The sequence below is a fragment of the Ctenopharyngodon idella genome, chromosome 1, assembly GCF_019924925.1.
Source record: "Ctenopharyngodon idella isolate HZGC_01 chromosome 1, HZGC01, whole genome shotgun sequence".
NCBI classification, from domain to species: Eukaryota; Metazoa; Chordata; class Actinopteri; order Cypriniformes; family Xenocyprididae; genus Ctenopharyngodon; species Ctenopharyngodon idella.
The window spans coordinates 26,906,565-26,920,929 of NC_067220.1; the positions used below are offsets into that span (position 1 = coordinate 26,906,565).

Sequence of the window (14,365 nt, forward strand, 5' to 3'; positions counted from 1 at the left end):
TACCAAGGGTGCCAATAATTCTGACCACCACTGTATATAGAATAAAATGTTATTATAGTTAATGTGCATTGTTGGAAAGGCCAGTAAGTTATATGCCTTACAAATGAAAGACTCTGCTCTCTCTCTCCCCCCTTCTCTGTAGTTGGTAGTATGTTCATGTTCTAGTCTTTAAGGTCTGTTTGTCCTTGGTTTGGTCTGGTTGTTGATCTTGTTCTTGGCACTTTCAAGCCAGTAGTCTTAAACATCAATAAGCAGAAGTTGGCTTTGAAGGACTGTTGAAGGTTTTTATGAGAGCCATTGCCTTGAGCAGTCTGCGCATATGTGCTGTGTGTAGGAGTACATCTGGAAAGTGATGCTTAAAGCTGTAGTCTGTTGAATCAAATAAATAACCATTTTGCAACATGACATCCTGATTATTTAAAAATCATTTTTTTTCCTCATAGTGCTTTGTGATGGTTTCTAGGTTTATTCCAGGTGATTTATGGTTTTCTCTTTCTGTAACAGCTCCAGAGAGGGTCTGAATCCACAGACTGTCCTAAGATTGGGCTCAGATTTTCATGAGCTCTTAGTGGATCTACTGTGCCAGTTCAGTCCTCAGCAGGTCACTGCCTTCCTTAAGACCTCTCAGGACTACAGACTGGAGGAGGCCATTCAGGTATAAATCAACCCATCTCACACATACACATTGACTGTTACAAAGACTAGTGAGCAGCCTAGAGGTCTACTGCCTTCACGTAGGCGCTATCTTTTAAGTCAGCATCCTAAATGAAAAGCAAATTCTTAAGTACAACCGTAGAATCTGTGTGCACTGAATGCTGCAGATTTTCGGAGAATTAAGAAGCCCTTAATTCTCAAAGCTCCGCAAATCCCGTTTACCTTGAATGTTTTCATCCATCCATTTTACAGACCGCTTTTACTTGTTTATTATATATTTGGGGTAATTTGTTAATGCTTTCAGCTACCAAAAAACTTTAACCCCAATCTAACATTCCACTAAAATCAGAAAAATTCAGCAAATAGCATCTGGTCCTACAGATAGTGACTGATTTGAAATGCTCTTTATGGGCAGCACTCCATTAATAACAACACACACATGCCCCACTCAATTAGCAATCCTCAAGTGAAGTGAGACTTTAGAGACTTGGCTAAGGCTCACAATTGATTCTCAGAGTTTTAACTTATTGATAAGCTAAAGACGAAGTTGATAAGCACAAACAATACATAGCACACACACACACACACACACACACACACACACACACACACACACACATTAATTGGATAAAATAGGTGTGGTATTTTTCCATCAATACTTTTCAGTACTCTGCATCTGTTGGCAGCGCCCAGTTATGACTCCAAGGGCAGCTTTACACATTTTGGGAACAGAGCTAATATGAGGACTCACAAATGTAATTTAGAGAAGCTCAAATGAGTTTTGAAAGCACATATTGAAAAATATATTGTGCACACAGACTCGGACGTATTGTGCTGCCTTTATTTGCATGTGCTGTCTGTGTTGTTTTACACAAACCAATTTACTAAAGGAATTCAAGTAATGACTCAAATGCCGCCAGCAAATCAATGATGAACACAATTTGCATACTACTTCTGAGTACTAGGCTGTTGAGGATGCAGCAGTCTACCGCAATCTGGCACACTTTACTTTGACTGTACAGCACACCTCCACCCCTGTGTTCCAGACTCCTGGATTGGCTCATTAAAATTGTGCAAAATATGTTTGACTACTGCAGGCATCTGAATATATGTCCAGTTATAACACTATTAATTTGAACAACTGCAATGATGAATAAAAAAAATGTACACAATCATGGAAAACATGTAAATACCTTGGTATTTTGTTTAAAAATTTAATTTCCAGGCCTTCAAAAAAAGTGTAATAAAATGTGAAAAGTAATGTCATGGAATTTTCTATAATGAATGTAAATTTTCTTGGTTATTCTCAGTCTCAGAAAGTCAATTCAAAATTCAAAGAAGACATTTCCAGAATATTCCAGCTGTTTTTGTCCATGCAATAAAATTCTTTAGTCTTAAAGGGTGAGAACTTGCAAGTGTGATGCTAATTGCCAGCAGACAGATAGTTTGTGAATTAGGCGCAATCTATAATGAGCCAAATTTACATAAGAAGGCATGTTTACGCTGAAAAGTTTGAGAATGACTTCAGTAATCATGGTGCAGTGTGAGTTTACCACATTTAGCGACTGTTTAAACTGGATTGTGGGTGATTATTAAATAAGACAGTTTTTGCACAGAAATACAGATGATTACTGAATTCACCCCTCAAACTACAGGTTTGGCAGGGCAGGTTGGCGATTAGGAGACCACACACTATCTAATCAATCAACATGAAACCACTGATAGAGCAAGTAAAGGTTTCCAATCTGATGTAATTAGGGTGCCGACTGACAGGCTCAGGCAGAAAGATGCCTGGAGGAACGAATGAATGAATGAATGAATAATGGAGGTAGGGGAGATATCTGCCGTGCTGAAGCGCTGAGACACAGACAGGCAGGCAGAAGAGAGAATCAATACCGTTACAGAGGCTGAGTGGCACCTGCTAAATATTTGAACAGACATCTTGCACACGCGCATACACATATACAGCATCTCTAAAGTCCTGCCATCTTGCCTTATACTTGTTTCACTGCTCTTTGTATATATCTCCATATCTAGACCCATCTGCTTGCTACTGTGTTTCTGTCAGTCTGTATTGTCTTTTTCTCTGTGCACTCTCTTACCTGCCCTGTTTTTGTATTCATGGATTCAACTGTATTCATGGATACCGGTTGGTGTTTCTCTCCCTTCTGCATAACCCCCTTTAGTTTCAGAATGTGTTTGAATGTTTCATTACAGAAATGGTTTCTCACTAACAAACAGTCTCACCTAAACACACTTTCTCAGTCTGAGTCTGTTCATCCAGTGGGCGGCTTAGAGTGGATCATTTGTCTTTATAATCTTGACAATTTGACTGCAACACAATTGACAGTCTTATCTCTGTCTTGTCTAATCACAGATCACAGAGAAACACAAGCTGCATGAGGCCACAGCCTACCTGCTGGAGAGGAAGGGAGATGTACAGGGAGCTTTTGAAGTGCTGCTACAGGTTTGAGTTCATCACAACACACAAGCCTGCAGCAAACCTGAAAACTGGGCAAGAGGGTCCATGTTAGCTTAAAATGCTTATTGGCTGCTTTGAATGGCATTTGTTCCATTATGATTGAAAAACAACAACAAATAAAATACCTTGTCATTTTTTTTTTATTTATTTTTTTACATTTTAATCATAATGGAGCAAATAGTAATTATTCTGCCTCTTTCCCAGACATTTCTGCCTGCAGTGCTCCAAAAAAGATATATATATAAAAAAAAATGTTATTGTATAGGCATCGTAAAACGAATCCATATGAATTGAGCTGTTTAATCCAAATCTTGTGAAGAGATATGAGTTCTTCTCATCTTTATATGATGAACAGGTTTAATTTATTTACATGTAAACATTGATCGACACACGTACATATAGCGCATCACATTTGGTAAACCCGGAAGCTTGTTTGTGCGTCACGTGCTAGAACACACCTGATTGGTTCTTGCGTATCATGCACTCACATTTAAAGGATTAGTTCACTTTAAAATGAAAATTACCCCAAGTTTACTTACCCTCAAGCCATCCTAGGTGTATATGACTTTTCTGATAAACATAATCAGAGTTATATTAATAAATATCCTGACGTGTCAAAGCTTTATAATGGCAGTGAACGGGACCAATTAGTATAAGCTGAAGAAAGTGCATCCATCCATCATAAACGTACTCCACACAGCTCCGGCGGGTTAATAAAGGCCTTCTGAAGCAAAGCAATGCGTTTGTGTAAGAAAAATATCCATATTTAGCAAGTTCATGAAGTAAAATATCTAGATTCCGCCAAATCACCTTCCATATTCAACTTACGAAAAAAGGATGTAGCGTAAGCTTTTTGAACTGCGAGAGGCATTAACCCCCAGTAGCTGTGTGGAGTATGTTTATAATGGATGGATGCACTTTTTTTTCAGCTTCATACTCGTTGGTCCCATTCACTGCCATTATAAAGCTTTAATGCTTCAGGATATTTATTAATATAACTCTGATTGTGTTCATCAGAACGAAGAAAGTCATATACACCTAGGATGGCTGGAGGGTGAGTAAAGCTTGAACTAATCCTTTAAATGTGAGTGCATGATACGCGAGAACCAATCAGGTTTGTTCTAGCATGTGACACACAAACAAGCTTCCGGGTTTACCAAATGTGATGCGCTATATGTATGTGCGTCGATCATTGTTTACATGTAAATAAATTAAATCTGTAAATTTTTTTTTTTTTTGACCGCCCACTCCCACCCACAGCAAAGGTAAAACCGCCCACTCCCACAAGATTTCCTGTTGGGTTCCACGAGATCCCAATCCTAATGCAGCTCTCTACTACACACACACATTTAAAATATAGCTAAACCAGTGGTTCCTTTTTTTTTTTCTTTTTTTTTAAAGAGTGGCATACCCCCTGAGACATTTAACATCCTTCTCTTCCACTTAGACAGCAGTCACACCTTTTGGCTTTTCCTTTAAGGGACAATATTTGCCCCATTAAATTGATTTTCCAGTGCATTTTTTACCTTTTTAAATACCTTTATAAAAATAAATAATGTTTTAAATGAAAAATGTTCACTAGAGAAATAATGGTAAAAACGAGCCATTGAGTAATTCATTCAGAAATGAAGCAGGTGGCAGTATTTATGAATAGGTCATTAATTCTTTGACTCTCACGATTCATTCAAAGCCGCAGATTCGCTGTGTGTTGCAGGTCTACTGTGGATTTCTTTGGAATTATTGTTTCGTTGCAAATTAAAGCAAACAATACTGACAATAATGTGTTTAAAATGTACAACACTTAATATTACCCTTTTGTTTGTTGAATTGTTGTATAAAATCAGTCACATCGTGTGGATATTTGGGAAAAATTGCCTTCTTGCTTGTATAATATAATATTATCAACATTAAAAAGAACTCACACAGGGTATGTTTTTGTATCAAAGTGAGTTTGAGTAGTACATGTAAGTGCTAAATCCCCAGTGGGGATTTAGCATAGTCTAGAATGGCAGTAATTTGCTAATGCGGCATAGTCTGCACACAACCAATCATATGCACGCCACAAAAGACAAGGTAATTTGATTGGATGTCATGTTTTTGACCTTTTACGGTATTTTGCCTGTTAGAAATACATGCTCGGTTTTATTGTTATTTTAAGGTGGGGTAGAATTAAATGAATAGCAAAACTCAGCATTTTGTTCACGTACCCCCCTCTGTCACCTCACGTACCCCAGTTTGGGAACCACTGAGCTAAACTATATATACCTGTATGAGAATTTACTCAATTTCACCAATTTCTCTGGCCTTATTTGAATTTGCTATTATTGCCTTATCAGTTATTTCAGATTTACTTATCTTAACGGCAGGTAAAAACTGTTGGTCACTTTAGTCCGTCATATGGTCTCCTCCTGAGTGGGTGGTTCTTTGCTAGAAGCTGCTGCGATGTTGAACAGACTTGCTTTGTAATCAAATGTTGGGCTTTTTGATGAGATGCCCACAGGTGGTACAAGTAGAAACAAACATACCGTATCCTATCTTCACTCTTAACACTGGAGTCCTGTAAGGTTGTAAGCTCATTCCCACTTCTCTTACCTTTATTATTCCATGATTGTTACACCGGACATGACTGCAATGCCATTAAGTTGAAACTGGTCACTGGCCTGATCCCAGATGGAGAGGCTGCATAATAGAAATTGAAGGAAGATGAAACACAAGAAGTATAGTTGATAGGACTGTGACCTCTATCTTAGCAAGTGCAACTCTCTCCGGACCAGTATAGCCAAGGAGATGATTGTAGGTTATAAGAAACTTCAGGGTGGTGACCATACACCTTTGCATCGATGGAAACTTAAGTCAAGAGGGTCAGCAGTTTCTGAGAATTACTATCACAGAGAGGTTAGCCTGATCTTGTCACACCAGTGCTGAGGTCAAAAAAAAAAAAAAAAAAAGCATGTCAGCAGATTTTCTTCACAAATTAGAGAGGTTTGGCATGCCATCACATCCTGGTCAGCATCTGTAAGTGCACTATTATAAGTATCCTGACTAGGCATATCAGAGCCTAGTGTGGGAACTGCACTACCCTGAAGTATAATGTGCTAAAGAGAGTGGTGCAGTCAGCAGATCTTATTACGGGAATTTAAACATTAAGGACAGGATGTTTACAATTAGATGCTTTATGAAGACCAGGACGATCCTTGCGTCATATCGCAATTTCACTGCTGCTAATGGAAAATGGTATCAGAGCATCTAGTAAGAGCAAAATACTTTGTGACAGATTTCACAATCATGTAGTCACAATGTCTCAATGTATCCACTATAATGCATGACCTTAGACTAATATCTAAAGTACAGTTCACCAACTTCGCCAACTGATTTTGAACGCAGTGTGTATGTACACGCTCACGCTTTGTGGTAATGTGTTTACGAGATGGAACAATTAAATGCACTGTCAAAATGCCTGTCTTGGCGAGGTATTGAAGTAAACAGTCTTTCTTAAGTCAGTGTAAATGACAGGAAAAAATTCAAGATGTCAAAATATCAGATCTGTGCATTAGGCCTTTTCCAGTGTAAATGGAACTTCATTGACTTTAAATGTCATTAAAATGAATCCAGCAAAAATATTCTATAATTAATTGAAAAATCATATGCAGTGTTTACATATGAAATACTTGAAGGTTGTGGTATGGAAATGTGGTCATTTTGATCTGTTTGATCAAATCTTCTTTTGGACTCGTAGTGTAAAGGTACAGTCACATTTGCAAATTTTGGCAAAATTTCACAAGCATAAAAGGTTCATTGTCTGTTGTCAATAGTGTAATGATGTATATGAAATCATTGTCAAACCAGGCAGCTTTCTATTCATCTATGCGGTGAATCCTATGAAATCTGCTTGCTGGGAATCCTAGGAAATCACCTCACACGAAATTCTAGATTATGTCTTTCTATTGATGACTGGATTTCACCTGTAAAAATTTGCCAAACAACAGTAAATGTGACCACACCTTAAAAGTATGATATGAGCTTTCAGTTTAACTGAAAATGTTTTGAATACCGTTGAATCTGCATCCTTTTTTTAAAGCACTGATTTAGATTTTTCGAAAAACTGGAAGTCTGCAGAATGGATTTACTCATAAAGTTCATTTAGATGTTGTTTCAGAGAACAGTGTCTTAAATATACCTGGTGAGACAGAAAGGGCAGGTGGAAATGCGCTATCGATCTGTTGATCTCTGCTTCTCAGACCCTGAAGGGCAAACTACACAAACTTGCCCTAGAAGGCTCAGAGGCAGACAAGCCCGAAGATGAGGAGGAGGAGACAGGCAATGAAGTGCAGAGTCTGTTACAAAGAGTGGACGAAGCTCTGCATGACATCATTGCTTTGTGTCAGAGGAGCTCACACGGTCTCAACCGGCAGCAGAGAGAGGTGTGTGCGCAGTCCCAACAACCTGAGCTGTGTTTTTCATGAACAGGATGTATTGATCTTCTTATTCCCGGGTTTTACATTTCTCTCTCTCGCTGTGTGTGTGTGTGTACATCAATCTCCTGTCACTCTCAGGCTCTGTGGTTTCCACTCCTCGAGGCGATGATGTCACCACAGAAACTGCTCAAAGGTGCCGATGCCAAACACACATCAGACGGTGAGACACAAAACACACAAGCACTAGTTTTGAGTTTATCTACAGTATAGCAGTGGTCCTTAACCTCTGTAACTCCAAAGCCCCTAAAAATTTTTAAATATTTCTTGCTTTACTTCTGGAATGATGACAAGGATGCTCTTTTTTAAAATATTTTTAATAAAAGAAATAACTATAGTTGTCTGCAGTTTAAATAAGATTTATGCAGCCCTCAAGACTCAAGTTGAGTCGGAAATATTGCGTTTACAATTTTCAAGCACATGAATGACCAATTGAATTCCAAATTCTAGACGCATTTGCACATTGTGCATTAATAAGTGATTAAAAAAGAAAATTAAATAAAATAACGACATTATTATAAAAAATAATAATGACATTAGTTGAGTGGGATCAGTTAATCCTAATCATTTCTTTCTTTCCTCAGCACTAAAAGAGCTCACTATGAAAGTCTTAAACAGCATGTCCAGTTTTATTGCCCCACCTGCCATCATTCAGCGCATCCTACAGGTAAGCAGATACGTTTTTTTTTTTTTTTTTTTAAACAGCTCCTACAGCTATTATTACAACTGGGCTGTTTTTATGTGTGCCTGTTAATAAACGTCAGCCATTGTGTGCACATTCGGGGGTTGCTGTGTTCCAGTGATTGTGGCATGTATGAGATTGAGATGTTATTGTTCTGTTGGGTATGTGGGATTTGTTTGGAAAGACTTAAAGCCCTCTGACTTGACAATAGGATTGCAGGCTCAATCTCAAAATCCTATGGTTCTTATTTGTGCAAAAACTGTTGACAGACATAGATAGACATTTACACAGATTCTGCATTTGACTGCTCCAGATATATCAACAGATCTGCCATCTTGGAATTGGAAACATGTCAGGGTTATGTTTTATAAAATGTAGTTTGTGCAGTTACTATGGTTCATAAAATCTGCTGTACTGTAAATGCATAATATTAAGTCTATTATAAATTTAAGATTTAAGATTATAAGTTTTATACATATACTTCAATTGATGGTGTCGCTGTTACAGTACATTTTAATTCTAATTCAGATTATCTGAATCAAATGATCAAATTACAATTATTTATAGTTCAACATTTATAAGGATGATGCATCATTCTGCTTTATATATATATATATATATATATATATATATATATATATAAAACTAAATTTTGTAAAAAAAAAAAAAAAAAAAAAAAAAAAAAAAAAAATTGAAGGGACTGTTACTGCATGTTCAGATTCAGATCTTTTCAATATGGAGGACATGCTAAATGATTTACAGTAAATAGTAACATGCACTTTCACACAGTCCGCTCTTGATCCTCATATTTACATTGATGGACACACTGCAGAAGCTGAACAGCAAATTTGCTTTCCAATGGCTCTTCCAGCTCAGAGCCTTGTGTAGCTGTTTCAAACACACACACTTTTTTCTTTCCATGAGATCGATGCCACAGTTCAAGAATTGGTTGAGGCTTTGGGCAGTGGAAGACCTTTATCTGTTTTCATCTGCACATATTCAGTGTTGTCAGCTTTCCCCCATCAATCCCCCTCCCCCTTATCAGTACTATTACACCAGCACTCTGCTGTTCTACTTCAACCTGCTGTCATTAGAACTTCTTTGATTTCTTTGAACCCGTGCTTATGAATTTCTTGTCTCCTTTTTATTATTATTTTGTGGTTTGCAAAGATTCTGTTCATTTCAATGTTTGGGGGTCAGTAAGAATTATTGGTAATACTTGATAAACAGTAAGAGAGCACTTATAAATCATTTACAAGCTCTAAACTATTGCGTGATTTACAAATAGTTCTTCATTCATTTTCCACTGTAACAAATTATTATTGTTTAATTAGCTCATATGTAAAGAGTAAGATAATGTTTTTTAACCATACCTGATGTAGCTGATAACTGATGTACTATTTTTAAACCTGTAGTAAAGGTTATTAGGAGTAAACTCTAGATTAGGTTATGGAAAATACTAAATTGCCAACAATTAAGTGCTTTAACCCTTAAATGCATGAATGTTTTGACAATCATTATTACATCAGTAAAGTTCTAGGATGACCATGGAACTCTATTCCATTGAAAAGCCTTTATTATTTCATGGCTGGATGCATTCTCCATTATTGCATTATTGCAGATGAGAAATTTCTCTATGATGCAGGCGTGGCTGAGGCTGTGCCTGTACACCTTTCCTTCAATGGCTCTGCTCCCAGCAGTTCTAGAAAGTGTTCGCCAGGGTAGGGTTGCACCAACCGTTTGTAACTTGTTTCTTAAATTGGAGCGTAAAGTCCTCACTAGAGGCTTAGTAACTACTAGCTAGTTTGTAACTAGCTCTGTACTTTATTCGGTTGCACCATTTGTTCTTAAAGGGTTACCAAAATGAAAATTGTGTCATTAATTACTCACCCTCATGACGTTCCACACCCGTAAGACTTTTGTTCATCTTTTGAACACAAATTAAGATCTTTTTGATGAAATCTGAGAGATGTCTGTTTCTCCATTGACTGCCTTTGCAATGGCAACTTTGACACTTCAAAAAGTCCATAAAGAGATCAGAAAACGAATCCATATGAATTGTGCGGTTTATTCAAATTTTCTGAAGAGACTTCAGAATCGCTTTTTATGATGAACAGATTTTAATTTAGGCTTTTACTCGCATGTAAACATTGATCAGCGAACATAAACAGAAGCTCAACCTAACCTGAATGATGCACAAGAACAAACGTGCTGCTTAACACACGAGAATGAACCTCACTGGTTACGCAGCACGTTTGAGCTTCCAGAAGAAGTTTGTTCTTGTGTGTCCTCATGGCCCCTGATAGGTTTCTGGTCTTTCTGAGGGGATTCTGGTCTTTCAGCTAAGGTCACTGAAACAATTCTCAGTCCTAGAGCTCCTTTTACTAGAAAGTTCTATGCTCTGAAATTGCATCTGTTTGTAATACGGTGTAGAGATCATGAGGTGAACCCAGTCAACTGCCCTTTTGGTCCAGTGCTTCCTTCAAGAATGTCTTGCAGCGGGCTGGCTCCATCCACCAAAAAGGTACATGTGGCTGCTATCTCCGCTCTGCCACTCACCTTCAGACGGAACCTCAGTTGGGAAACATCTCTTGGTGTCTCGGTTCCTGCAAGGTGCCAGACGGCTGAGGCCTATCTGCTGATTGCGAGTTTCCTCCTGTAGGGGTGTGCACAAATAGTCGAGTATTTGATAATGATAATATGATAATTATTTGAAAAAAAAATTATACAATATTTTTGTAAATTTACAAAAAATTATAAAAACGGAAAGATTTTTTACATTGAAAAACATGCAGTGAAAAACACCTGCATTAGTTTCACTTTGTAATGTTATTGAATCACTCAAAAATATAACAGTAAGAGAAAATAATAGATCAGAATTTTTAAATAAACAAAAAATTAAAAAGTAAATATTTCAGTGATTATTTGGATGAACAATAACAGCGCCAATATAGCCTAACAGTTTTTTGACAGCTCAGCATCTTGTTACGTCTTCTCACTGGAACGCATACAGCAGCGGAGCACCGTTCACAATAGCAGCCTGTGATTCCATTCGCTAAATCAGTGCTTTTCTATGGCAAGCAACTTCTATGTTGGGCTTGTTCAGACAGTGACAAGTCAACAATCTGAAGAAGAAAGCCGCTTTATAAAGGCAGAGCGGCAACTGCTATTCACGCACTTGAACGCTGTTGCAAAACTTTTTTTTTTTTTTTTCTGCTGATCCCCCCCTGCTGTACCCGTGTGCCCCCCCACACTTTGAGAACCACTGGTCTAGGCACAGCGAAGTTTGGAATTACTTTGATCAAAATGATCTTACTCAATAAAACCTTTGATCAAATTAATCAACATGTCATGTACAAACATTGTCGGGTGAAACTGAGTTATCATAATATCACCACCACAATGAGAAATCACATGAAATCCAAACACCGAACCATTGTTATTGACCAGTCGAATGAGGAAAGACCGCTGTCCATCACTGCATTCACAACTACAGGTAAGTGCAGCTGTACCGAGATGAGAACTTATCTGATAGCAAAATGATCTCGAGACATACATTATGCTTCCTTTTCATTGAGGGAGATGGGTTTAAGAACAGAAAACACAAAGCGCTGTTAGAAACTTTGCTTTGCACACCATTATCTTTGTAAGGTTTGCAAGGGAACATGTTTTCTCTGTAGCCGGCTTTATTGTTATCAGACTGAGGAGCCAACTTTCACCCCAGCATGTGAATATTCTTGTTTTTCTCAACATGAACGTGTGAAACAATATAACCATATGCAGACTCAAGTGTATATGTATGTTCTGTACGATAATTGGTGCAGTCTGCTTTATTAGCGTTTTTTTTTTTCTTTCTATTCTCTCTGTTTAAGCTTAAATGCCTTTGTTTTGTATATTATTTTGTTTACAAGCATTGTTTAATGTTTTCAACTAAAAGAAAACCTCAAGATAATGTAAGCTTGTAGTGTAGTGCCTAATCAAAAGCTTGTGGTTACAAAAACATAATGAATATACGTCCATAAAAAATAACTTCTTTCTTGTTAAACTTAATTTAAATAAACAAATATTTGAAAATTCTTTTTTTTTATTAGCCCAAATATTCGTAAACAATATTTTTGAAAAATGTCCATCCCTACCCTCCTAAGACCTAGCATTGGCCCTAGGAGCCTTAATAGAAGACCCCTTTGGAGTCAGTTTCAGAGAAAATGCTGACTCCTAAACGTCACTAAAGAGATCAGGAGACCTTCAGGCCCTTCCAGTGGCCTCCTCCTGCATAGGCTTTTTACCAGGTGATATCAGATATATATCATCTCAGACTGGACTACATCCCTAAAGTTCCTTTTTTGGCTCCTCATCTGGTTACTTTACATGCTTTCTTTCCTCCGCCTCATGAAACTCTGGAGGCGTGCTTGTTCGTGAGACTCTATTAGTGCCGCAGTTCACTTCAATTTGACCAGAAAAAGCACATTTACAATGACAATGAATGAAGAATTTACATTTGTATTAATGTAGTAATGTAGAGATTTCATTTTATAAACTCTGAATTAACCATATTTGCAAATTATTTATAAGTTCTTTATTACTGTAAGTCAAGTCACCTTTATTTATACAGCGCTTTATACAATACAGACTGTTTTAAAGCAGCTTTACAGTTATAACAGGAAAATGATTCAATGATACAAATGGAATTCATTTCGGCTGTACAGCAGCTCTAAAAGAAAATAGTTTTATTGTTCAGCTGAAGTCAGATAAGTGTTGATTCAAGTCCGTGGTAAAAAAAAAAATCATTAATTATTAAATTAGTTAATTTAATCTATAAAGCAGCTCTGCAGAAAACAGTGATGTCATCGTCTAGCTCAGTTCAGTTCATCCAATAGTGTCAGTGCAGTCAAATCAGTTATACTGTTGAATAAATGTATTTTTATTATAAAGTGTTAGGATGCATTAAATTGATCAAAAGTGAAAGTAAAGACATTTAATAAAAATTCAAATAAAATTAGATATAGATTTAGTTTCAAATAAATTCTGTTCTTTTGATGTTTCTAGAATCCTGAAAATGTTCCATGGTTTCCACAAAAATATTAGGTAGCACAAAATAGATAATAAGAAATGTTTTTGGAATACCAAATCAGCTTATTAGATTGATTTTTGTAAGTATGTAACTGAAGACTGTGGTAATGGCTGCTGAAAATTCAGCTTTGCTATCACATGAAAAAACATTTTTTTAAATAAAATAGACATGTTAATTTAAATTGTAATAATATTTGACAGTATTGGTGTTTTGTTCAAATAAATGCGGTTTTGGTGAGCATAAGAGACTTAACACTTAAGAATCTTACTGACCCTAAACTTTTGAACAGTACTGTACATCACCGTGAAACACACATTAACTGACTAAAGACTAAATATTTGCTGTCACTACAGTTTTTGTTATTATAAAGGACATGTTCATGTTTATTTTGATTTAGGGATAGTCTCTTTTATTGTGGCCCATGTTGATTCATTAATCTCCCTGCCTCAGCATCTATCTGAGCAGCTCTGGTTCAGCCAGGCTGCTGATGGTGACATTTGATGGCATTTGCTCACAGTCTGTAATCATTAGTACGCTGCTGTGAATGCAAATGCACCTCTGACAGGGAATAGGAAAGGTTATAAGGAACCCTATCAAGTTATACTGACAGATGATCGCAATCAATATATTACATAATCAACAGGTGTTGTCTTGAATGTGCACTTACGCCTGGGCACCTGCAGCTGTACGCACTGTGCATGCCATGAACGCTTGCTTATTGATGTATTATTGTTTTCATTATTATGTAATTCATAGCGTACAATTGATTTCCGATTTGTTTGCACTCCACGACAGAAATACAAGAGAGGGGGTCGTGGGATGGCGGTCTATACCGGACACATGTGACATGTCACACACAGTTCCAGTCTGGTCAAAGCTGTTCATCAGCTGGTCCAGGCTGGTTTAAGTTGTTAACTACACTCTAAAAACTTCAACATTAATAATACAATAACTAAATTTTAAAGCAGTGAAATCAATTAAATATACCTTATGAATTAATTAAA

General features: G+C 37.0%; 1 protein-coding gene across 1 annotated transcript in view; it reads left to right on the forward strand.

The window, feature by feature from the left end:
* Window positions 1-14,365, forward strand: part of vps8 (VPS8 subunit of CORVET complex) — a 130,126-nt gene that overhangs the window by 79,780 nt on the left and 35,981 nt on the right. Inside the window, exons 35-39 of the mRNA XM_051890633.1 lie at window positions 505-655; window positions 3,032-3,121; window positions 7,375-7,557; window positions 7,690-7,771; window positions 8,193-8,275. Of these exons, the coding sequence (XP_051746593.1) occupies window positions 505-655; window positions 3,032-3,121; window positions 7,375-7,557; window positions 7,690-7,771; window positions 8,193-8,275 (589 nt within the window). The remainder of the gene's footprint in view (window positions 1-504; window positions 656-3,031; window positions 3,122-7,374; window positions 7,558-7,689; window positions 7,772-8,192; window positions 8,276-14,365) is intronic.